Source organism: Anas acuta, chromosome 3 (assembly GCF_963932015.1).
Source record: "Anas acuta chromosome 3, bAnaAcu1.1, whole genome shotgun sequence".
NCBI lineage: Eukaryota > Metazoa > Chordata > Aves > Anseriformes > Anatidae > Anas > Anas acuta.
The window spans coordinates 7,992,859-8,017,631 of NC_088981.1; the positions used below are offsets into that span (position 1 = coordinate 7,992,859).

Below are 24,773 nucleotides of genomic sequence, written 5' to 3' on the forward strand. Positions count from 1 at the left end.
TTCTGCTTGATGCTGTGTGGAAAAAAGAAAGAAGGAATAAATATTGTCACAACGATGTTTTGTAGCCAGAATCAGCAGCCCTCGAGTGTAGAGGCGGCCGCTCAGAGAAAGTCTTCAGAGTAGGTTTCTACCTCAGAAGAGTAGGTTTCTACCTCAGAAAAGGGGTTTTTATTGCTGTATGAAGGAGGGGGGGAGGTGAAACCTGCCTTTGTGAGGCAGAAACGTGTTCACCTCAAAATGGTGCCTGGGGTGGGCACCGACCTGCGGCGGGGGGAGCTGGCGACACCTCCCTCCTGTGCTTACAGGGCTGATGTCTTTATGGTTTGGGGGCACCGGGGGACATTGATTTTCCCGTCTCATTTCTTTTTTATTATTATAATTGTTTATCAGAAAGGCGTCGAGGGGAATCATGGCGTCGGGGGGGGGGTGGAGAACGAGGCGGGCGGGCGCCATGGCGGCGGGACTGGGCGGCTGTGCTGGGCGGCTCCGTGAAGGATGGCGAGGGGATGAATCTTCCGTGAAGGGAGCTGCCGAGCCCCCTGCAAGCCGAGGGGCAGTAGGGGCGAGCGGCAGAGCGGGGAGGCTCGGAAAGGACCCACCGAGGGGGCGCCGCCAGCCCTCCTCCCCCTACCCGCCCGCACAGCAGCGGCGGGCGCTGAGCTCCGCCAACCACAAAAACAACCAGGACGGGGGGGGGGGGGGGGAGAGGAGTGGGCTCAGCGCCCCCTCCCCACGCTCCCCCCCTCCCCGGCCCCGCGGCGCGCCCCTCGCCCTCCTCGACCAATCAGCTGCGGCGCCGGCCTGGGGGGCGGGGCTTAGTGAGGGGAGGGGCGGGGCGCGTGAGGGGGCTCGCGCGGCGGCGGTTGGTGCGCGGCGCGCGCCGCGGACGGGCGGGAACGCGCGCGGCTCTGCCTCAGAGCCCCCAAGCGCCCCCCCCCCCCCCCCTTTAAAATTCGCTTTTCGGGGCTTTTTTTTTTGTTTTTTCACCTCTTTTTTCTCCCGTTCCCGGCCCCTCTCGAGCCGGCGGCGGGAGCCCAGCCTGCGGGGGAGCCGGGGGAAGCAATGGTGGTGGTGGAGGTGGCGGCAGGCGCAGCCCCGGCGGAGCCCCGCGGCAGCAGCCGGGCGAGGTGGGTGCAAGAAAACTAAATTTTAAAAAAATATATATATTTATATATATATATATATATTTGGCGTTCACCTCCCCGCCCCCGTGCTTGTTTGTGTGGAGGCTGACGGTGTGTGTGTGTGTGTGGAGGGGAGGGCGGATGGAGCCATGTGTATTTATTTAGGATTTTTTAATTTTTTTTTTACCATTTTTTTTATTTTCTTTTTTTTTTTCCTTGGGGGAGGTGGCAGGCGCTGAGGGTGGGGTTAAAGCACGCGGCCACGACGGCTCCTCTCCTACCCCCCCCCCCCCCACACACACACACACGGGCACATGTTGCAGCAGCCTCCTGGCATGGGTGAGGTCGGAGCAGCGCGGCAGGCTCCGGGCACCGTCCGTGCCTCGTCTCTTTGCCTTTTTCTCTTCCTTTCGGTCTAGGAGAGGAGATGCTGAAGCCCGGAGCTCCCGCAGCAAGAAACCTTGAGGTGAAAAAAAAAAAAAAAAAAAACCATCCGAGGCGTTGAGTTACCGCAGTGCCGGCTGCTGCTGCAGTCCCTGCCGGGCTTGGAGGAGAGGACGAGGGGTCACAGCAGCTCCTCTCAGGGGTAGGGGACACCTCGGCGGCAGGCGGTGCCCCAGGAGGTTAATCATTAAGCTTCATTTTGGCCGCGGCCCCGGTGGCTGAGGAGGTGGCGGATTTCGAAGCGCTAACGTTTGGGCTTGGGGTCAACCCCTCTGGATAGGGAAAAGGGGGTAAATGCCGGGTTTTTAGCTCGAGCTGGCTGGGAAAAATGGATGTTGTTGCTTCATGTGGTGATGCTTTTCAGTTCTTTGAAACTTATGGAGACATACTGTACCCTGTCAGGAGGGGACTTCAGGTTACTCGCTGCGATTGTGGCCAAACTGCAGCTCACAATTCGTTAGTCATCCTGCAAAAATTTGTGGTGAAAGTTACTTGAGTAACGCTTTAGTCTGACCTCCCAAAATGCTCTGTGCTGTCAAGAGTTGATTATTAAACAGTCCTGTTTAGTTTAACTACGCAAATCAAGAGTTTACATGATTCAACTATTTTTTTTTTTTAAACTTCTGGCGCAGAAGAGTTTACTCGGGATGTGGAAGGATGCATGCATAAAATTCCATGCAAATACATAGTCTGAAAGTTTTAGAGGAAGCATGATTATAGTGTTCTCCTTTGAGGAAATTTCTGGTTAATTATTCCTCCCGTCTTAACGAGGGACAGGCTCGGTTTTACTTCTCTCTTAAAGTTGCTTAAAACGGTTTCGTGTTCCTGCAGTTCTGCTTTTGCGTCAGGTTTGGATGCTGTCACGGAGGGGTGTGTGCGGGTGGGGTGGGGCGGGGGGAGATGACACGCAGGTGCGTGGTGCCGTCGGTCGGTCGCTGCTTCGTTGAGGTGACAAAGCCAGGGGCTGGCGTGTGGGACCAGCCGCCTCGTCACCTCAGTGACCCAGCCTAATGCCTGTTGAAACCACCTGAGGAGCTGAATTAGCGCTGAATTATCGCCGGGTGCGCGGAGGGAACGAAACAGAGCATCAGCTTTTCCAGTTCAGCTTTCCCAGGTATCGTTTTCAGTTGTTTTTCTGGGGGCAGTGCACAACTTGAAAAGAGAACAGACTCTTTGTGAAGTAACAAAATATCCCCTCTATATCTTTTAATACTTGATAATATAACAGCGCTGGTTGGAATCAAAATCTCTTTGCTTAATGGAAACCCAGATTTAGCTGCTCTCTCCGAACGTGTGCTCTTCTCCCTGCAATGTTGTCCTTCCGATGGAAGGAGGCAACAAACATTGCATGAAGCGATCAATAATTAGAACTTGTTTTGAGTAATTTTATCATGTGAAAACTGGTTTTGCTTGGATTTTTGTTTCTGGTCCCTGTGTACTATAAATAGAAGAGAAAAATGGAGGAAAAGGAGGTACAGCCGCAAGGTAACACTGCTGAAGGAACTTGTTTTGAAGGTCATGCATTTGGTGACTGGGAGTGCTAGCTAACCCTCTTGTGCCCCGTCTGGTAATAGGTACAGCTCACCAGTCTCCCTAGACATCGTTCCTAATGAACTGGATGTCGCTGGTAATCAAAAATTTGGTTATTATTACCTGCAGGCTCCTCCTAATTTTTTTAAAAATGCTTTGGGATAATGAAGATGCTGCTGAGGGAGTCAGTGCATTGGTATCGAAGGAGTGATTCCTCTAAAAGGCTTTGAAAAATGAGAAGCAGATAAGGTGTTTTTGTATTCCATGCTGACAAATAGATGTCATTCTTTGCATGAGTAAGTTATGCTGTGTATGGGGGGAAAACGGCTGGATTGCTCTGACTTAAAGGCTCCTCTGCTCTGACTGCCAAGGCCTAGATCCTCAATAATTATCATTTTACTGCCACCTGGTGCAGCTGGTTTTGTAGTGGGGCTCGCTGACACGCTTCTGGGGTTTGGTAGAAAGTGCGTGAGCAGCTCTGTTGAAGTGCATCAAGGAATGACATTCCAGGTCGGTATTTCACTGGATTTGGCCATGTCTCCTGCTGGAAAAATCACATTTGTTTCTTATCTTTTTTTTCAGATGAAGTGTTTGTGCTCTAAGTGGTAGAGCCTGGTAGGCTTCTTCTAGATTTGTCATACACTTAAAGCTTTTTGAAGTGTATACTTCTAAAACTTGCCAAGAATAGGCCAAAAAAAAAATCCCAAAAATTCAGGAATATGCTAATTGTGGCAACGAGGTTTTAATTATCTTTTATTTAGTTTTATCACTGTGTCTTCATAGCAAGCATGGAGTATGGGGAGGGGAAAAAAAGTATTTGAATAAAATCAGGCTTTTAACAAGTTCCCTTTTCGTATTTCTGGAAGGCTGCTAGAGTTGATCAGCTTCCAAAAGCTTGGAACTGTTTCTCTTCTGTGTTGCTGGTTGAAGATCTTTTCCTAGTATGTATATTTATCACATTTTCTCTTGCTGTATAGTAGAAGTGCGTAACTAATTTTGAAGCAAGTAGATACCCAGGTGCTTTTCAGATTGCAAGTTTAACATTTTTTTCAGGTATGTATCTGATTTTAATTCCTAGTAGTTGTTTCTGAAATAACACTGTTAAATGTTAACAGTTAATTTAGGAAGAAGGTGTGGTCATTATGGTTTTGAGCATGAGAGAGCACGGGATTAGTATTTGATGTTTCTACTGTCGTAGGCTATATTCAGACAAGCGCTTCAGACAGAAGAATTTGTTGCTGTGAGTGCAGTTAAAAATTAGTAATTTAATCTGCCTGTTATGTAATGGTGTGACCTCGTGAGTGTATCTTTAGATGTTTTTATCGGTCCGCCGCAACTTTACAGTTGTGTTGTGCAATTCCTATGGGCTTAAAGACAGCAAAAATAACCAAGAGAAGATGAAGTTGGAATAGTAAAACACAGGCTCTTCCCATTACTTTAGCACAAAGCAAGCACGTTGCTAAGTGAAAGCTGAAGAACAGATACCTCGGATCTGGTCAGACAGCAGCACGTTTTTCTTCTTTTTACACAGGAAGAACTGACAGGCACACTGAGCTTGATCCTGCATTTCTTTTTCACTGATTTCATTGGGAGTTTTTGGGTGTAAAAGCGGAGTATGCAGTCCTTAGCAAGTCTGCAGGTCATATAAAACAGAAGGAAAAGACTGGACCATTGCAGTGCCTTGCGATGAACTGAGAGAGTCATTGAATTGGTGTTTCAGGAGAGGCAATTAGCATTTAAGTAAAGAAACAAATCCCACTGTATGATGGGTGTGGTGCTGAGATTTTTAAAGGGAGAATTGATGAACTGATTTCATCAGCAGTTGGTTAAGAAAGTTTTGTTGTTTCAGATACAATAGCAAGTGCTGAAAAACATAAACTTTGAGCTAGTTTTGTTCATCTTTGTAAATAACTTCTGAAATTTAACAGCTGCTTCATGTTAAGCTCACAGAAGGGTTATTCTGCGAGCAGACTGACAAATGACACAAATCACAAGCCAGCTATCTAAATCAAACGAGCAAGAAATCTGCATTTTTTGGGGCGGATGACTCACTTCAATCTGTTTCCATAGAAGATGAGCTCTCATTGGTGACGAAGCACCAGAGGATGTGCAGGTTTGTAGGAAATGTGCACGAGCAGTCGAAAGCTACGCACCCCACCAAGGCTTCCTGCCCCAGGCTGCCACTCAGCCTGCGTCTGCCGGGTTTCCTGCTGATGGCATCCTTCTCCAGCTGCTCTGGGCCAGCTCGGCAGCCTTGCAGCCGCAGGGAGAATGAGCTTTCCCCTTCTGGGGGAGGAAAGCCGTGAGACCGGCCTGGCCGCGGGTGGAGGTGAGGCCTCTGAGGCAGCCGATGTTTTTTGGGAGGCATAGCGGTGGCAAGAGCAGCGCTCCTGTTGTTGTGCCGGCGTAGCTGTTTGTGCAGCTGTGTGGTGAACTGAATTGAGGAACCGGTGGGGTTGAGAAATAACCTTTCTGTTTGCTTGTCTTCGGGGTTATGCGTCATGTAATACAGAGAGCTATGCAGATCTGGGAAAGGCTGGGATTTCTTGGTCTGCTTTAAGGAGCACAGCTTGCTGAATGTCAGATTGTCCCACGGATTTAGTGGTGTTTCACCTTACTTGGGTGATGATTTTTTTTAGGCATACATTTAAATGTTAGAGTGGTTGTGGAAGGCTGTCCTTGGGATAGAGAACATTAATGCCAACTGTTGATTTGCTTTTGAGTAAAAATAAGGCTTACAAAACAGCTTGAAGTTGATTACTCAAACTGCTCTCAACTGCAGTGGATAGTTTTGTATTGGTATGCAGGCACCAGGTACAGAAGAAATTCCTGCTTGGATTTAGAAGCCTCTAATCAGGTTAGGTGCTTACCTGCTACTGGTATCAGTGGGAATTAAAAGAACAGGAGTTAATTGCTTAACCTGCTTAAAGGTCTTTTTGCAGATGCCTTGAGGTATTGTATGCATCCTCAGCTGCCTAAAAGTGTGGGAAAACTTTGTTCCTTTTTCCTTAAACTTGATATGCTAGAATGAGATTAGTATTTCTCCTTTTACAAGTGTGAAGGAGGAAAACTTCCCCACTTCACAACTCCACTGTTTTCTTTTTTTTCTTTAAGTGTTGAATGAATCAGAAAGATGAAAACCTTTTTTTTTGTGTTTCTGGTATTTGCACTTCAATCCTAAACCAAAGAAAGGCAAAGAAAAAACCTTCCGTGTATTTGCATTCTTTAACATTAATTTAGTTCAGTACTGTAAATTAAAAGGCAGATCCAGAAATTCTGACCATTATATTTGCATTATGAATTCGATTTGAACTGACACTGGTTTGAGTAACTGCATAGCGTTAGCTTTGGCTGGGGTATGTGACCTGAGGTGGCCGGGGAGCTTATTGTCATTGCTGCCTGTCCCCTCACTCAGCTGCTGGCCACAAACCCAGCAACTTGTGGGAAGTGAATTGAAACAGTCTCTTTCTCTTAAGGAGAAGTGAAATGGTCTGGGGGCAGTAGCTGAAAATGACATAGCCATTTATAGCTTTCTTGCTTTTTTTATTAGTGTGGCTTATGTCTGACAGTCTAACACTGGCAAGAAGATAACGTAGGAGTAAGGTTTTCGATGACCTGAAATACAGTGCTTAAGGGATGGGTTTGTTAGTTGATTAAATAGCGAACGCTGTGTATGCGGGTGTGAAGGTTGTTGGAATATGGTTAAGGCAGCATTAATTATGGGTTGTAAGATAGAGCTAGTGGAGATTGACAAGATGAATTGGCTTGTTTGTGGATATTATGGTTATTTGCCTCTTCAATGGGTAGATGCAATACCTATTTTTTTATTTTATTTTTTATTTTTTTTTACTAATACAGCATAAAAGTATGAAGTAAAACAGCGAGTCCAACAGACTTTATTTTCAGATGTTCACTGAAAGCAGCAGTCAGGTTTGCACTGCGTTACCCCTTTGTTCTCTCGTACCAGGACCAGCACCAATCCCTGTGCTGACAGTGGGAGGAAGGTGGCTCGTTATCCCCTTCCACAGCTTTCCAGTCATTATGGCAAGATGCTGCTCAAGTCGAGTTATCCCCCCTAACAGGTACCAGACCACAGCACAAGCAGTGGTGGCTGTGCTAGCTGAAGAGCGAACCAACTGATGGCGTTACAAAAAGTGCCAGAGACTCAAGCCCTGTCGGGCCCTGGTGTGGTTGAGCCAGCCCAAAGGCTGGTGGCTTCTGGTGGGCCGGGGCTGGTGCTTGCATGGCTGGTGAAGGTCTGCAGACTGCAGCAGCAACTGTTGTTGTGCAAGTGCTGTTCCCTGAAAGCTTATGTAGATAAAAAAAAAAAAATAGGATTGGCTGTGGGCTGGGAGGGTCTTCCCTCTTCTCCGGCGCTGTTACTGCATGTGGCACGGTGGTGAGTGGGTCTGGCTGAAAAGCGATTGCTGCTTTATTGCTAAGTTCTTCGTTGGCCTTTTCAGCTCCTGGAACTGGCTCACCCCAGACAGTTCTGTGCGAAGGGGGGATGGAACCGCGCAGTTTATAGTGGAAGGAATAAATAACAGAAATATGTCGGCCTTGACTGACACTGCTTTAAACTGCCATGGAACTATACCCCACTTGAAATTGAAGTGATAAATGATAATTTTCTTCTGAGGAGTACTTCTGTTGCCATCCAGTTTAACCTCTTCTCTGGATTCTGTAAGATTTACTGTTCATCCAAGATGAAAATACTCAAAGGTATTTTAAAAACTGAAGTTCATAAATCAGAAGCAGACAGCTCTGGGTTATTCCTAACAAACGTCACGACGGCGTAACTCTAAAGCTTGAGCTGACCTTAGAACGGCATGTGATTTTTGTGTACCGGCCTGGGAAAAACAGGTCGCTCTCCCTGCTGTGGGCCCTCAAATACTGAGGTATTAAGCTCGAGTATTTTCATAGTAAATTGAGACCTTCCCCAGGGCTGGCAGTGTGAAATGTCAATTAATAAAAACCCCACTGTTTTTACTCCTGAACAGCAACTCCCTCCCTGCTTTTTTGTCGCTGTACTTTGGATGCATGGTTAAGAAAACCTACGCAGGTGTCTAGTGTGGCTGTATAAGCTAGTATGGAATGGTAACGCTGGCACGATGCACCAGTGCACTGATTTAGAGACACAGCTGTAGGTGTAATTGCCTTACGTAGCTGTGGTATACCTGTGGAGATTTATTGCTTTTTTTAATCCCTGTTGTATGCCCAAACTAATAGTTTATACCAATAGAAAAAGTGGAATATAAGCTAAGCCTGAATCTGAGTTCACAGAAGACTTAAATATGAGCAGAAGGCTTTCCTTGCACGTACCTTCATCTCCTACAGGGACATTGGAATCAATTCAAGTATGAATTGATCATTTAGCTGATTCAAGAATTTAATTTTGATTGCATTAAACGCAATTTTAACTTGCACTGAATTCAGGTACATGATCTTTAAATATCATCTTTAAACTAAAAACAGACCTTTTTTTAAGGATGTCTGTAATATTCTCAAATATTGACTGGTTGGGGCTTCTCTGAGTGATTTTATTGGTAATAGACTTTCTAATTTAAAAAGGAGTAAGAAGTATATCCCTTCACAGTTAAATGTATTGTGACTGGTGGTTTTGATACAGGGTTGGACGTGTTCAGAGTGAGGTAGTGGAGATCTTGTGGTGTAAGGATCCCTGTAAGGATTCTGTCAGACAAGAATTTCACAGAAACTGTCCTTCAAGAAACTTTAAATGTTTTCATTGTAGTCCTGAATTACCTTACAAAGAAAACTTGATCCAGAGTTTGTGGATGTTGCTGCAATACTTCTAAGCAGGAATATGAAGTTAACTTCTGTTTTAGGTGCTGTTTGAGTGGTGTACCTGAAAGCTGACCACCTGGTAACTTCTGACCTGCTTGTGTTGCTAGAAGGAAGCAGCTGGAGCTACTCAGAATGGTGACAGAAAACATGCTTACGGTATAACTTAGTCCTTCAAACTTTGTGGTTTTGGTAACAGGATTTAGCAGTAATGAAAAAACTGTTCAGTCTTTTTACCGCAGTCGGAAGCTGACACCGGTAGTCTTGGGACAGCAGTTGAGTCGGATGGTAGGGAGTTTTGGATTCTCATTATGCTTTTACAAATTGTAATGTAGTAGGGGTTTCCCCACCTTTTGGTAGCAACTTCTGACAAGTTAACTTCTTGAGTTTTGTCTTTGCTCAAAGCTGTTATGCTAGGTCTTTAAATGCTGTGTTATCTGATGATGGCTTCGAGAAGTGAGACCTGGCGGAGAAGAAACCTGCTGAATTTAGGAAGTGGTAGTCTGAGACACGTCAGTATTAGTGGTGCTCATAGATCCCCTGAGGCAGCTGCAGGGTCTGTCTCAGCTGCTGCTGGGGGAATTGGCATCAATGACGACCTGATTCAGTGACAGAGCGTGCATGCAGGCGCTCTTATCTCATGCAGACTGAGTCTTCGCTCGGGTGGTTTGTTGTCTGGGTGAGACCTGATGATGGAACGTGGTCCTGTCTGGCTTGTGGGGTAGAGGTGCTTTGTTGGGACACGCTCTCCCTGCTTGCTTGTGGTTGTGACTTGGATGAGGTTTGAGGGGCTGCAAGTGGAGTCTTGCATTGTTCTTTCCTTTCAGAACTCATGGGGCACGTGATGACTTTATCATCCTCGTGCCTTCCTGCTCTCGTCATTGCACATTTTTGGCAAGTAGCTGCGTGGAATACTTGAAACGAACAAAATGGCAAGGCTAACGTAATAAAGCCATTTTCCGTGTATGTACATGGTGCTAGATTGGAGGCACTATCAGCCTGTGTGGGGAAAAAAGCTTCTGTCTAATCTGTAGTTCAAATTATATGATCAATTCTGTAAACAAGCTGAGGGTCACAAAACTGGGCTGTGATTAACAATTCTAGATGGTTTTTAGAGAAAATGCCATGTGTTTTATGTACTGGTGCTTTTAAAATTCTATAAAGCATAACTTTAAAGTTAGATTCTCTTGCTTTTATCTGCATGTTGTATAATAACCTTCATACATTTTATAAAATAATTTTAATTATGAAGTTGTAAATTTAACAGTGGTGTTAATTTCCACTTTATGTACTGTTAGAGGCTATTCCTTTATTGCTGCATTTGATCCACCGCAGGAAATGCAATACAAGATATAATGCAGAGAGACTTCTTGGAATGTCACCTTCATAATCCAGTAACTGCTATAAGAACGAAGGGGAAGGTAGCTGTTCAGGTACGGAATGTGGCATTAGTGCCCAATAAAGTCAGTCAGAGCTCAGAAAGATATTTGCTTTTTGCTGTAGTTTTTCCTTGGCTGATAGTTTGAATTTGAAGTTTGAATTGTTGCAGAAAGTATGTGGGCCTAGCTTGGATGCCTGAAAAAATGGACCTTGTGAGTGCAACATTACAATATCTTAAAAGCTTCTTTCCAAGCTTGTTAAATCACCATTGGACTGAATAGTACAAGACTGGTTTGTCTTCCTTAAGTTTATCAACCACTAAAGGAAAAAATAAAAAAGCATATCTGTAGGATACAGGATTAAATGCTTGCCACATGGAGTGAGATCTTTGTGTGGGGAAGTTGCAACAGTTTATTTCTCTTCCCATTTTTTAGCAAGTCAGTTGGAAATGAGGGATTTTCACCCATCTGTTTGCAGACATATGTTTGTTCAGCTTATTTTTAGAAGATGGATCCAAGCTTTTTTCCCCTGTGATTGCAAACGTAACCTGCCAAATGAATTGAGAATGAACAGTGCAGTTATTTCCTGAAGACTCCAGTGTTGCTGCTGCTGCAGGAGAAGGTTTCTTTGTAGGACATGCAATTTAGAACTTCCTGAAAACTACCTGTGAAGATAAGAGGTCTTATTTAAAAGCAATATCAGAAGAGGGGGGACAGTGAAGAGCTTTGTCTTTATGCCTAGGGTAGCTCTGAAGCTTGAGGTTTGGAGATTTTTTTAATTTTATTTATTTATTTTTTTTAAACGAAGGATGAGGGAACTGAAGCTTGAATTCTTTGAACCAGTTTCAGACTCGAAAAGGTAGTGTGCCAGTTAGGTTTGCAACTGGTAAGATAACCCTGTGGTTGGGCTGGAGGGGGTCCAAGTTTATTGTCATAGCTACTGTCAAGTTCTTTTGTGAGCTGGCAGCGTGGGGGTTAGCACTGTGGAAACCAGTGATTAACAAGGAGGCAGCACTTTTGTGGCAGAGGGTGAGCTGAGCAGCAGAGGAGCACAAAAATGCATGCCTCATTAGAAAACGGGCAAGCACCTAACAATCCTGGCAGTTTCAGATGAATTTCTGTGTTCATGAAGACTTTACTCCTTGTTTTCATCAGTCTGTCTCAGAAAAGAGGGAAGGAGAGTCCTTCTAGGAAGGGAGTTCCCTTACTAACATTATCTGAGGTGTAGCACAAAGCTGATTAAACTGATTCTGTGTACAGAATGTGTCATTCCATCATATCATAGGGTATGGTTATTAATATTAAGGCTTCAGGTCTCTTCAACTTTTTACTTGACAGCCAAAATAAATAATAAATACCAATAACTTGTGGGTTCTAGAAACTGAATTGAGATGGTGTAACTTCATGTAGGTCACAAGACAATGATGTCTTTCCTGGAAAGCAAAAATAACACAATCTGAAGTCTTTGATCAATTCAGCATCACCCTACCTGCCATAAATTAAAAAGCTTCCTAAGCTAGTGAGAATGTGCTCTGATGTGTGTGGGAAAGTTTTTTGTTTTTTTTATAATTTTATGGCTGTTTTTTCAAGTAATTCTCTTCCCTTATGGTGTTTAGCAAGGCTGCCTGTAATATCTGGCTTGAGCCTTTACTAAGCACCATTGATACGGCACTAAAAAGTGTTTGTGAAGTCTCTTACTTGGGAGCTTCAATTTTAGTAAATGCTTTCTTTGTTGCCATATCCAAAATGACTTAGCAGAAGCAGGCAGGAAAAATGACAAGGATACACAACAGTGCAAAAGATTGCTAGAAAGAAGACTAGAACTTTTCACCTTCGCAAAGAAGAAACTGAAGGCAGATGAAAACTACGTTTGCCACGCCAGCTATAGAGCGAGAAGGGAGAATAATGGAAAATGTTCTGGCTAATATACTTGCACAGAGTCCCCGTTTGTCTGGTAATTCAAAATCAAGTCATTCCAAGTTCTTGCTATATGAAGAACTGAGGAATTAATTGCTAGTAAAGTTCACAAAGGTTGAAGATATAAATGGGTTCAAAGAGTGGAAAAAGTGAGATTAGCTTTGCTAACATCAATTAAATGTGGTTCGCGTGCAGTTTCTGGCCCAAAGAGTACTCAAGTACCTTGCTGCAGCAAACCAGGTGAGTGTTACTAGAGAAATGCCTCACTGTCCTAATGTGTTGTGTCCTTTCTTTCTTTTCGAGGAAAATGTTGGAACTGTGCTGAAGATAACTAGTGGGGAGCAGAATGGAAGCAGTATGTGAAGTTAGATTGGCTTTTACTCAGACTATTTACAGTTCTTCATGCCTCGAGCTGTGTTTAGGGAAATCACAGGCACATCCTTCCGTGGCCTTTTTAGTTACTTAGATTGTGAAATTCCATACCCATGTTGTGCTGGTGACTCTTGGTGCTGAAATGTGGGAGGACTGACCTTCTCGAAAAACTAAATAACGTGCTGAAAGACAGTTCAAAGTGTGTTGCAATTGATGAAAGTAACACCAACTCCTCTGAATTTCTCTTCATGTGTAACATGGTGTTCTGGTAACTTCTTCTGCTGGGTCCGTCTGGGCTGGAGTTAACTTGCCTTGCAGCAGCCCATCCCAGCCAGACCCAGCACACTTCCCCAAGCTGGAACGTTGCTTCAGACTGACTGTGGCGTTGGAAGAACACAGAACATGGAGTGTTACTCAGCAGTAGCCCCTGCAGCGTGCTTCTCCAGAAGCAGAATACCGGTATCTGTTGAATACGTGCCAGTTCTTAAGATGTTCTTAATTACCATTGTGTAAAAGTGGGCCTGTGTGAAGTTCTGAGAGGAAAAAGTGATACGATTGTGTGTAGTTAGAAAAACAAATAGTGTTCAACTTCTTAAAGTTGGACGGAGCGCAGATTTCTTGTGTAACAGTTCAGGGATCTTAACCTCTTCTGTATGTTCTCAGGCTGTTGTTGGTCACTCCATGACTGCTTTTGGCTCGCTGAGTAGAACCGAGGTATTAAAGGACAGATGCCTCTCCCAAGTGGGTAGAGAGACTGTGCATAGCTCCTGATGTGTTTAATTAAATGGAGTGTTTTATTATCATTATCTTCAGAGCAGCAGAGCTGCTATTGGGTGCACTGTTGCTAGCACTATGAGGAGTTACTGTGTGCACACCTACTACAAAGGCTATCAGGCTTCAAAATGAAGCCACATGTTGAGATCTAAGTCTGCATAGCCCCAGTTACAGCTTATCTCTGCAAAGAGCTTTCAGAAAGATGGAGGGGGTTTAGCTAATTGAATTTCAGCTTTGTTTTAACAAATTCCTTACAGCCTGATGCTGAACTGGTAGAGCAGTAGGTGTAGTGCCTGCAGGTAGCAAGGATTAATCTCTTTTGTCAGCCTCGGTAAGCAAATGGACTTTTAATGCTTGGGTATGGCAGTCAAATAAAGCATGCGAGTTACTCAGCCCACTTAGGAAATACAGCGAAACTCCAGCCCTCGGTAGATAATACAGGTATTTACAGGTAAAGGTCATGGCTTCTGTCAGACTCAAAGAAGAAAAAATTAGATGTTTTACCCTGTCTCTGCATGATCTGCTCCAAGACTGGCATTATACGGCTGCTTGCACCAGGGCACGTAGTGTTGCTGATATGATGCTAGCTAGCCTCTCGCTAAAGGGTGGCAAGGATTACAGATCCAGGACCAAGGCATTACTGGTGTGTTGTCAGTCATCCCTGCCGAAGGGGAGGGGGAATCTCTCTGCTCCCTTTTTTTTCCTCTACAGTGAAAGCATACTGAGTTGCTCTGATGCTTATCAAACCTTCCTGTGAGCCGTTTTAGTTAGCAAGCACACCTGCTATTTCTCTCACTTCATTTTCTGCAGGGTTAGTGCTGTGAACTCATCTACCGAGGGGCCTGGTGGAGCTGCTGTGAGGGAGGGATTGGGCCTGAGCTCTTGGAGAGACGGAGGAGGAGGGAGTCTCCATCCGAAGGAGGCTTCAGGTGGTTTGGTTGCTTCAGCTGCGCCTGGATCCACAGCCTGGCACTGCTGCAAGAGGTGAGGGTAGAGGCAGGCAGGTTACGCACATTGGTTTTCTCTCTGGAGTCAACATGAGCGAGCCGAGGTTTGATTTCATCTAGGAGCTCGTTGCCAATGCAGGAATGCTTGTGCAGTGTGGGAAGGCGTTGACACCGCCGGAGGTAGTCCATATCTTGCTGTTCTGGGCTTCCTTTCCCGGGGGAGTTGTTAATTGTCTGTGCTAAATATTCAAGCTGATTTAAGGCGGTTCTGCTTTGGGTGGTTTGCTGAGCTGCAAACCTGGGTGATACACTGCTGTCGAGATGGCTCGCTGATAGTCACAGCTTGCTTCTGTGGCTGTTGAGCGTTCATGTCAAGACTTGAGATCAATAAATATCACTTGTAAGTAAAAGCATCAAGGAAGAATGTTTTAATAGCAGACAACTGGTCCTGGAGTTAAGAAATTGATGTTCAATATGTTTAGAAAAACTACTACATTTTTTTTAAATGGAACTACAATGTTCCATTGAAAATGGCTGGTGTCTTATGCTCCCCCGAACTTTTCCTTTCTCATGTAATAAACAGGAATACTGCCATTTCTTCATCTTGCTGGAAGCGTTTGTGGGTATTCCCGTGCTGTGTCGTGGAGCTGAGCGCAGATCACTGCACAACAACAGACTGTGTTGCCTCTTGAAAGCAAGCCAATGTCCTTGCGTGGTTCAAGGTTGTGCTGTGTGAACCTACCTGCTGACTTGGAGCTGCTTGCTGCGCGGTGTTATTTGGCATTGTGGTGTGTTTAATGAAACTTAGCTCTTTATTTGAAAGAGATGATGGAGCCCGCTTTCAATAAGAACAGTAATACTTCTTCTAGGGGTTAAAATTGAAGTAGTAACCAGCAGTCTGTCCACTTGCATAATTTATTGTGTGCTTTGCTTCTTCAGAACAAGAAGACGACTTTCACATTTCCGTCGATATTAAGGTGCATGGGATTGCTTTCACTCCTGTAGCTCCCTTCTGAATGCCTGTTCTTCTATGTCCTGGTGCAATTATGCTCTTAGCATCATTGCAAGGGGGAGCTTGGGATGGGTGCTCATTTCTGTACAGAGACTGACAATGCAGTCTGTAGAGAGCTGCCAAGGAAGCTTCAGCGTACAGCAGTGGGGCATCTTCGGAGGCTGCACTGCTCAGCAACTTAAGCATCATTAATAATCAACAAACAGGGTCAGTATTTTGTGTTTGAACATCCGGCTCTTCAATATAAGGGTTGCTACTAAGAAACTTGTACTAAAAGAAAGTTCTACTCATTCTGAAAGTGGTGTTCCTGGAACTGATGTATGGTATCTCAGTTACCAGAGGATTAGCCACTTACATGTTATTTTTAACAGTCAGTGGGTGTTTTGTTGAGTGTATGCAAAATGAACCAAGTTAGGTACACACTTGGTTTGACTTCCGACAAAAACTTTTTATAGTTGCTTGCTTCACTGGTAAAATTGTTAGGATCAGCTGTCAATATGTTCCCCTTGGCTGCTTGGTTTCATGTGGCCATGTCCTTGGTTACGATGGCATTCCCAACAGAGCACCTTCTTGTCCTGCCTTGAAGTAGGACAATATCTGGATGTGGAAGCGTGTTCCAAGTCTTCAGAATTTGGATGATACAGGGTTGCACCCAGGTGTGTGTTAGGACCAGTTAGTGCACCCTCTGAGCCCATTTCTTCGTTGTCTCTATCGTAGAGATGATTGTTTTGGCAACACCTGCCTCTTTTCCTCATGCCTTTTATTGTTTCCTACAGCTAAACCTCAGCAGAGGTCTTGGCTTGTTTTTGTGCGTAGCAATGTCTTGCTATCGGGGTTTAAAACCATCTTCGTCATGTGTTCCACATGCTAACTGCATGAGGTCATTACAGGGTGCTGTGCGAGGGCTCATCAGAGCTCATCGGTAGGATCTGAAGTCCAGTGTGAGACTGTCAAACTGATGAATCACATGGGGCTGTAGTGTGCACTTTGATAGTCCTGTTTTGACCTTAAGTGTGGCTTCCTCCAGACTTAGCCCTTCTGTCATGGGGTATCGTGACCCCGTTTGTCAGAATGCTTGCCTCCAGGAAAGAGCATCTTGTGTAATTGCTGGGTGTGTGGATCACTGCCTGTCCCGCAGTGGTGCTGCTTTCTTCCCAGCTTCCACTTTTTCATCCACCTCTTGATCCCAGTGCTCCCTTGTGGCTTTTCAAATTTCCTTTTCTCAGTACTTTAGTTTGACTGCAGTAGAGTAGAGCTGAAGAAGGCAAATCCTCCCCCCCATTTATGCAGAATAAATCTCCCCAAATACTGTCTTTGTAGCAGGCCCGTGTTTCATCCCCAGTATGGTTAACGTTAACCCCATTTTCTTGTCACATGGTTGCTTTCTAAGGGCGCTGAACAAATGGACTTTGTGTGCAGTGGCAGTGACACACAGCTGTGCTGCTGGAAGTTGCATAAGCAGAAATGTGGGGAGTTGTACAAACTTGAGCTGATTGCTGCAGCTGTCTGCAGATCGCTGTAGCTGAGAAGTGGGAAGCAGACAGTGAAAACCCACGTTTCAGATCACCCTTGAAAGTAGGCGGCTTTCACCTTCCTAGCCAAAGGTGGAACAAGGTTTACAAGGTTTTATAGGGCTTTTGTTCCTGAGGTTCTGTACTGTGATTTGCTTTAGTGATGTGTAATATTTGCTCATTTTACTTTTTATGTTAGTGAGCAATGTGCTGTAGCGTTTCCTATTTTTTTTAAACAAGCAGCAGGAATTTTTCAAGTAGTGTTGCTTTGTACTGCTCATCTTGGTTCTTCAATGAGTTCTTACATTAGTTTTGTTGGATGGATTAAAGTATGAACTGAATCCCTTCTAGTTTTTTGGCTTCCCTAACAGATCGCCCATTCTCATCAGTCAAAGGAAAGGCAGCTGGAAATTTTGTAATACAAATGGTGATAGAAGCTATTACTGGAATAGGAAAATATCTTGTGATCTGTCCAGATGGCTGCCGCTAAGCCAGAAGTCGGAAATGGGCGCTGTCCTGTGCTCCACGATGCTGCTCCTTAGCAGGCTGCCCAGAGCACACCACCTCCCCTGCGCCGCCGCTTCAGGCAGCCACTGCAGCGTCAGCAAAGCAGATGAGGAACAGAGAACTGCCTTGAGACATGGGCTGAAAAATAAAAAGCACCGACAACAATACAATAAAAAATAACCTCTCCCTTTGTGATGAGGATTGCAATAAAACTTTGTGATAAATCCCATTCCCTAGATATGAAATGGTCCACTGGGCGTTCCTTATCACTTATGTCTTGAGATGTCACGATGGAGGCGAATGCTAGCGGACTTCGGATAAAAAGGATGGACTTTGAGATTCCATCTTTATAGAAGTAGTTGTTCTGATTTCTGTTCATTTTGTTGCTTTCAATTTAAGAAGTCAATCTGACACTATGAGCAAGTGTCTAACACAACCACACTTTGTTGTTTTTCTTTCTTTAGAAGATCACCTTTTTAACAAAGCACTTTTAGTCCCTTTTTTGTGGGTAGCCTTTATTCTTGGCTTAGTGTTCATAGTATGTATATTACTTTAATGCATTGATAAAAACCTTGTGTAGACAGTTTTTAATTACAGAAGAGAATTCTGTTACGCAAAATTGTTGAGATCAAGTCTTACGTAACTTAAGTCTTTCTTGTATCGATACCGAATGTTACCTGTCTTCTCAGAAATATTAATCAGCATTATTTGATAACTTTTACACAATGAGACTGATACTGGAAGTGCGCTGATACGCGGGACTGGCAGCACTTACAGTGCGTTATTTGATGGAGCCACGCTGATCTTGCTAGACTGGTGTTTTTTCTGATGAAGCATACAACCAAGTCTGTCTAAGGGAGATTTTTCTGTGTAGGATCCACGTCCTGTTTGCTGCAGGGCTACAAGTGAAAGAAGGAAAATGAAAGAAGATCTTGTAGTTACATAATCTGAATGCTTACTCCGAAGACGTTGATGTGAAAGGTTTTATTACGTCGCTGAAATACTCTGCAAGTGGTGTTCTGAACACTCTCAGCTCAAGCATCCAGAAGATGAATTGCAAAAGTGTCAAACGCGCGGAGCTTAGTAGCCGGGGGCTGTGACCAGGTCAGCTGCACAGCGCTACATATTCTGGAAAATCAGGCTCTGACTGAGCTCTTGACAGTCCTGTGTGTGTTTGCTATTTCTGGGGGAGCTTCTCACCCTGGTGGCCCTGGAGTACAGGGATCACAGGTAAAGTACCGCGTCACTTGTTTTTCTAGCGAGGGTGCTATAGAAACACCTAAGGACAAGGTAAATGAGCACTGATAGGGACGCTGAGCTGCATGGAGTGGTACAAAATGCAGGCAGCTGCTTCTCCAGTATGTGTGTACTGAATGGGAATAGGAGATACACAGTAGATGGTTTTCGTGGAGGCTGCCACTGCTTTCTGACTGTTCAGCTGTTTGGCTTGTGTTTATGGTCAGTGCCATCATTTGTTTGTGTCTTCGAGGTATGGAAGAAAACTAAGCTTTGAACTGCAGGCTTCACAACTGGCTGAGAGCAGGACATTAAAGAAGGTAGTTAATGTTAGCCCCCAAGAGCATATCTGAAGATCAATATGCAGATGCTACAGGAAATCAAATGAAGGAAGAATAGGGATTTTTCTCTGGACAGTTCCTGCTTTCTAGGAGGGTTTTTTGGTTTTGCTTTTTTTTTTTTTTTAATATTCAGTACTACTCTTCTTTTGGATTTAGTGACAATTCAGTGGTGAAAGAAAGAAGGATCACTGATTTACCTGCTGCTGTCTAACTAAAAGTTGTACTTGGATTGCTGAGGAGTAGAAGACTTAAAATCAGGAGAGACCAAGGGTCGCTATAGCCCAGGTCTCTGGTGATGTGGAAATATGTAAAAGGTGAAGAGAAGCACACTTTGCACTGTTAATCAAGTATACCTTCCTGACTGCTAGTGCTCTGCCTTCTGAGCTAGCATTTATAACTGGACTTGTGTTCTTTATTTCTTTTTTTTTCTGGTCTTGCTGTAATTGTACTTCAGGCAAATGAAAACTGCTTCAACGGTTCCGTATGTATCTGAAATGTAATCCAACTCCTATTCATCCTGAGTTACTTTCTAGTCTGACATCCTAATTTAAAATGGTTTGTCGAGTTTTTGTGTAGTTTGTACATTGGCTCTGTAGCCCTCTGGGCTGGTAAACAGCTGGATGAGTGTTACTGTAGAGGAACATGGTTGCTTTGCAGTACACCTCTCATTCTGACAATGAGGAAGAGAGAGGGGTTGATCCATTTGCGGTCTCAGTAAGAAATGGAGATGGGTTTCCATATAGCTTTTGTGACAATACTTGCTATTATTCCTGGTCTTACATATATCAGAAACCTCTGCTTTTTTAATTTCTCTTCAGTCGATTTTCTTTCCTAGAAATAATTGCACTTCATTTCCTGCTGCCATTCACTTGCTTTTCCAGTTGAAGAAAAAAGTCAAAATTCATCTTATCTTTTGCCTGCAGAGAAGTGAATAGCAGCAATGCAGCCGGTCAGTTCTGTCAGCCACAGTCCCAAGGAAAATCCAAGTGAAATGGCTAAAAACAAACTGTCTGCTTTAAAATTCAGCTCTGCCTATTCTGTAGTTGGAAGGTATAAAACTGCAAGTATAAAAGCTTGGAGCTTATTTTAAAAATAACTGACCTTATTGTACTGCAATTCATTCTGTACCCTTAAGCTCACCTTGCTTGCAAAAAAAAAAAAGCTTCTCTGCCTGCCTTTGCCAAGCTGAGGGCGCAGATTCTAATTACTGTACAGTCAAAAAATTCAAGGAGACTTTAATGAGGATCAAAGTGTGCTTGCTAATCTAGACACTGTAAAATGCCATGTAAAATTCCTAAAGTACGAACTGGAAGCTTTACGTTCCTACCAGCACTTTGTTGTCCTATGTAACCCCAAACCCTGACTAGCTGGAGGTGTGCTTGTATTGGAGGTAGATGAAGTTTTGCTTTTGTTGTGTGTAGGTGACCTCTGTCTTCGGGCTGCCACCTCGCTTGTTCTTCATCTGAAAGTGGCTTGCGTTTTTATGAAATCAAGAACTTGTTAGTAAGAAAGCTAGAAATCTGTTATTTCTCTTTCCAGATATGAGAAATGAGTGTTGGACGCAGAAGATTAAAGCTGCTGGGAATTCTGATGATGGTAAACATTTTTATCTATGTCATTGTGGAAGTCTCCAAAAGCGGCAGCCAAGAGAAGAATGCAAAAGGCCGTGTTATTATACCGCGCAGCAAATTCTGGAGGAAATACACTCCTCACAAAGCTTATTGGAACAAGCAGCAACAGAAGCTCGAACTGCTGTACAACCCGATCCTGACTTTGCTTTCCAATATGACTGTGGAAGAGAACTTAATTTCTAACGCGAGCGTTCTCAGTTCCTGTGAGCCTGACCCGTGGGTGACTTCAGAGGTTAGTGACTTTGCAAACTTGCCAGACAGATTCAAAGACTTCCTGCTTTATTTGAGATGTAGAAATTACTCATTACTAATGGATCAACCAAACAAGTGCAAACATAAACCTTTCCTGCTGCTGGCTATTAAGTCACTTATACCACACTTTGATAGAAGGCAAGCAATTAGGGAATCCTGGGGCAAGGAAATAGAATCAGGAGATGTAACAGTCAAAAGGGTCTTCCTCCTTGGGCAGACCCCACCAGAGGATAACTTTCCTGACCTTTCAGACATGATAAAATTTGAGAGTGAAACCCACCAAGACATTCTGCTCTGGAACTACAGAGACACTTTCTTCAATTTAACTCTGAAAGAGGTGCTGTTTCTCAAGTGGGTCAGCAGCAGCTGCGCAGATGTCCAGTTTATTTTTAAGGGCGATGACGATGTTTTTGTGAATACCCATCAGATCCTGGATTACTTGAAGAGCTTATCAAAGGACAAAGCCAAAGACTTATTCATAGGTGATGTGATCAAAGATGCTGGACCTCACAGGGAAAAGAAATTGAAGTACTACATCCCAGAAAGTGTTTATGAAGGTTCGTATCCTCCGTACGCAGGAGGCGGTGGGTTTCTGTACTCTGGTGATCTGGCATTAAGACTGAATAATGCGTCCGACCAGGTACTCCTCTATCCTATTGATGACGTTTATACTGGAATGTGCCTTCAGAAGCTTGGGCTGGCTCCAGAAAAACACAAAGGTTTCAAAACATTTGACATTGAAGAGAAATACAGAAATAACATATGTTCCTACACAAACTTAATGTTAGTGCATAGTAGAAAACCTCAAGAAATGATTAAGATCTGGACACGCTTGCAAGATCCACACTTAAATTGCTAAAGTAATGTGCAAAAGTGTCTTAAATACAAATAACTTTCCAAGTTTGGGTCTGACTTTCTTGGTGAACCATTGAAGCTCTGTTTAACAGTTCTTTTAAAATTTTCTCTGGAAATTCCTTCCTATACGTTTTGAAAGTGACAGTAATACTAAAATTGGAGGGGATGGCACCAAGACTTGGTCCTGATTTTTTCCACTGTCCTGGTGGTCATTATGTCTCAGTATCTATCTAAATTTTAAAAAGGACTTGAAAGATGTAGCTTGCTGTCAGTGACCGGTACCTGTATTGGAAGCAGTGATTGCATACTATGGAGCATCTTTCATTAATTGTGATGGTGGAAGACAATTTTTTTTTCTTGAGTAGCGTTTGTGCAGGGCTGTGTGGAAACCACTGTAAATTAACAACTCACAAATTGGAGGAATGTAGTTTTGCTTTAAGTATGAAACACGAGACTTAATTTTTTAACTTACAGTTTTCAGTCTTTATGCACCCCAAGCAGTATTTTCTCCTTTTGTGCAAAGTGTGCCTGTGTCTGAAGGATTTACCCTTTTATTAGATGTGTTTTTTTTGGTGTTTTGTCTTTTTTTTTAACATGGTAAGAGTGTGTTGTGGTTCCAAACACCCCATAAAAGAGCTGAACATATAAGGGAAAGGCAGAACAGATTTTGTTTGGGGCTGGGCAGTAGGTACAATGCAGCTGCTGCCCACCCTGAGCTTTACCCGTAAGGTAAAGCTGACTTGTAACTCACGGTATTTATGTGAAAAGCTACGCTGGTCAGTCCTTGATTTCTGTTTTGGCACTAAAAGTGATCAGGTAGCTGATTTGATAAAAATAACTGAAATTGCACATTGCTTGTGAGAGCACGGTTTGGATCTCCTGTAAAGCAGTAGCGAGTCTAGGATTGTGCAGTTCCTGAGAGGTTTGGATTTTGAAACAAACTTTGAAGTTGCATGATGTCTCATCTAGAGTTAAACATGTTCTCAAAGCTCAGATTTTCTTCTGTATTTCCACATCTTGCTTATAAGAGCTATTCTAAATAGTGATTGCTTCCTTTGTATATGTAGAAGTGCCTGTCTATTTATTGTTCAGATGGAAGACCAAAACATTTTCTTAAATATATTTTGTGTAACATTTTATTTGTATAGTGTTGTCACTCAGATATTTAAATAGAGCATGATATTTTAAACCTGTGAGATGTGTAACATGTTAAATAAAGCTAATTGTTATTTTTGAATTTGAAAAATAAAATGTGATTTAAATATTTCTTGTGATGCTTCATTTGGGATGCAGTGTTGGCCTAGTGCAATCACACTCTGCAGCATTCAGTAACACATTTTGGGAGTTAAGAGGCTTAATTCAGCAGCTTTAACACTTGGGTGTTATCAAGAAAATGTTGCTGCACTTATCGATGGATTTGTTGGATGCTGAAAGGGATGGCAGCTCTTGCAAGGGTAAGGGAACATCAGATGCCCTAGGAAAAATATTATGTAAAAAAAATCATTGATGCCCTCATGGCAATGCTATTCCTCCAATGAAAGGAGCCAAGGAGTACCTCGGATGGCTTACAGTGTAGTTTCTGTTTAAAATAACTCTAACTGTAGCTCTTCAGGTTTCTCGACATGTTTTCCTGTTCCTTCCTGTATCCTGATGTGGGATTTTCCTGTTGCCTGGTTGAGGGGTAAGTTTTTCTGGTCTTGCACCTCTCCCTTCTGTAGGTATTCACTGCCAACCTCGGGACAGACAGACGGACCGTGCTCTGGTATTGTGCCATGAGGTTTGGCCCCAGTTCCTTGTCACTCTCAAGGAATTACACCTTTCTGAAAGCTGCAGATTTTACTGTGCATGTGTTAATTCCTACTCTTCCTACCCGTGCTAAGTATGTGTAAGTTCAGTTTCTTTCTAAATACCAGTGTGATTTTTGTCGGGAGGTTGGGCCAAGGGAAAGAGGAGTTAGATGATGGAGAATACAAGTTGGGATGTTAAGAGTCTTCATGGACTGGAGAGAAGAAAAGGAGGACAGTAGTTGTAGAGAGGAAGAAGAGGGTAAGCAACAAATTTAGGGATGAATTCCAGGGAAGAATCAAAGAGCAGGTTGTGTAAAGTAAGGGACAGGATAAGAGCTCCAGAGTTGGATGTTATGAGTAAGATGGGGTGGAGTGTACCTGTGATACTAACCTGTTAGCAAAATGGGTGGGATTTGTGGGGTGCCAACAGTGTTTACTTCATACTGTTCCGTAACTGTGAGATGAATAAAAAAGCCCTCTTGCATAGGACGCAACTGAGAAGAAGAAAAACCAGGCTGAGCAATACTTGCCAAGGGAAGCACTGAGAGAAAGCATCTGCCTGCCTCCTGAGTGACACAGGAAGGGAAAAGGGAGGGGAGGAGAAGGCTGAGCGGGTGGACCCAGTGAGCAAATAGGTAAATAAAAACAGTGGGGAGGGAACCGGGCTCACTGCCCTTGTTTACCCTGGGCGGGGAGAAGCCGATGCCTGCACAACCCTCTTGGGCTGCCAGTCCGCTCCCATGGGGGAAGGAATTGTCCTGGCAAAGAATTGAAGTCCGGAGTAAATGGAATAAGAACAAAGATAAGGAAATGGGCTGCAACCAAAAAGAAAAGGGGGTGTCTGCTAGGGTGTATCACTGGAAGGGGGGGATTCAGGGACGCCTGGGAATGGAAGATGGAAAGTTACTGAAAAGCAGAGTGTTAGGATGCTGGATTTTATCTGGGGGGGAGGAGCATTTGAAGTATGCTCCAGGTTTTGGAGCATACTTCAAAAAGAAAAGTGAGCCGGGATTAATTTTTTTAAATATGTACCAGTTTCCTATGAAGTAACTTAAAAGTTGAGAAAATGGTAAGAACTGATGATTTCTGGTGGGATCATAGGTGGTAGTGAGAAGAGATCTGGGAAGTGTAGAGATAGGGATAGATACCTTTATTTTTTAATCTTTATTTAGCTTAGGAGGAAAGTCTGTTAATATAAAGGTGCAAGGAAATTTGATTGCAATGATAATAACTGGAATAGTGGTATTTGAAAACTGAAACGAGAGGTTTTTAGAGATAGTTAAATGTTGATAAAGTTTGTTACTGGAACACAGCAGGGGAAATGAATTGCTCCTGTGATTAACTGACATTGC

The 24,773-nt window shown here is 43.6% G+C and overlaps 1 protein-coding gene across 6 annotated transcripts; it reads left to right on the forward strand.

Moving 5' to 3' along the window:
* Positions 1 to 933: 933 nt before the first annotated feature.
* On the forward strand, positions 934 to 22,898 carry B3GNT2 (UDP-GlcNAc:betaGal beta-1,3-N-acetylglucosaminyltransferase 2). Of its 6 annotated transcripts, none has more exons than XM_068675558.1 (2): positions 934 to 1,127; positions 20,436 to 22,898. In XM_068675558.1, the coding sequence occupies exon 2, from the start codon at positions 20,445 to 20,447 to the stop codon at positions 21,636 to 21,638; it is 1,194 nt and encodes a 397-aa protein (XP_068531659.1). In that variant the 5' UTR covers positions 934 to 1,127; positions 20,436 to 20,444; the 3' UTR covers positions 21,639 to 22,898. The 6 variants fall into 6 exon arrangements, with proteins under 6 accessions (XP_068531659.1, XP_068531660.1, XP_068531661.1 ...); XM_068675559.1 differs by lacking the exon at positions 934 to 1,127 and adding an exon at positions 1,425 to 1,590; XM_068675560.1 differs by lacking the exon at positions 934 to 1,127 and adding an exon at positions 2,498 to 2,682.
* Positions 22,899 to 24,773: the final 1,875 nt, after the last annotated feature.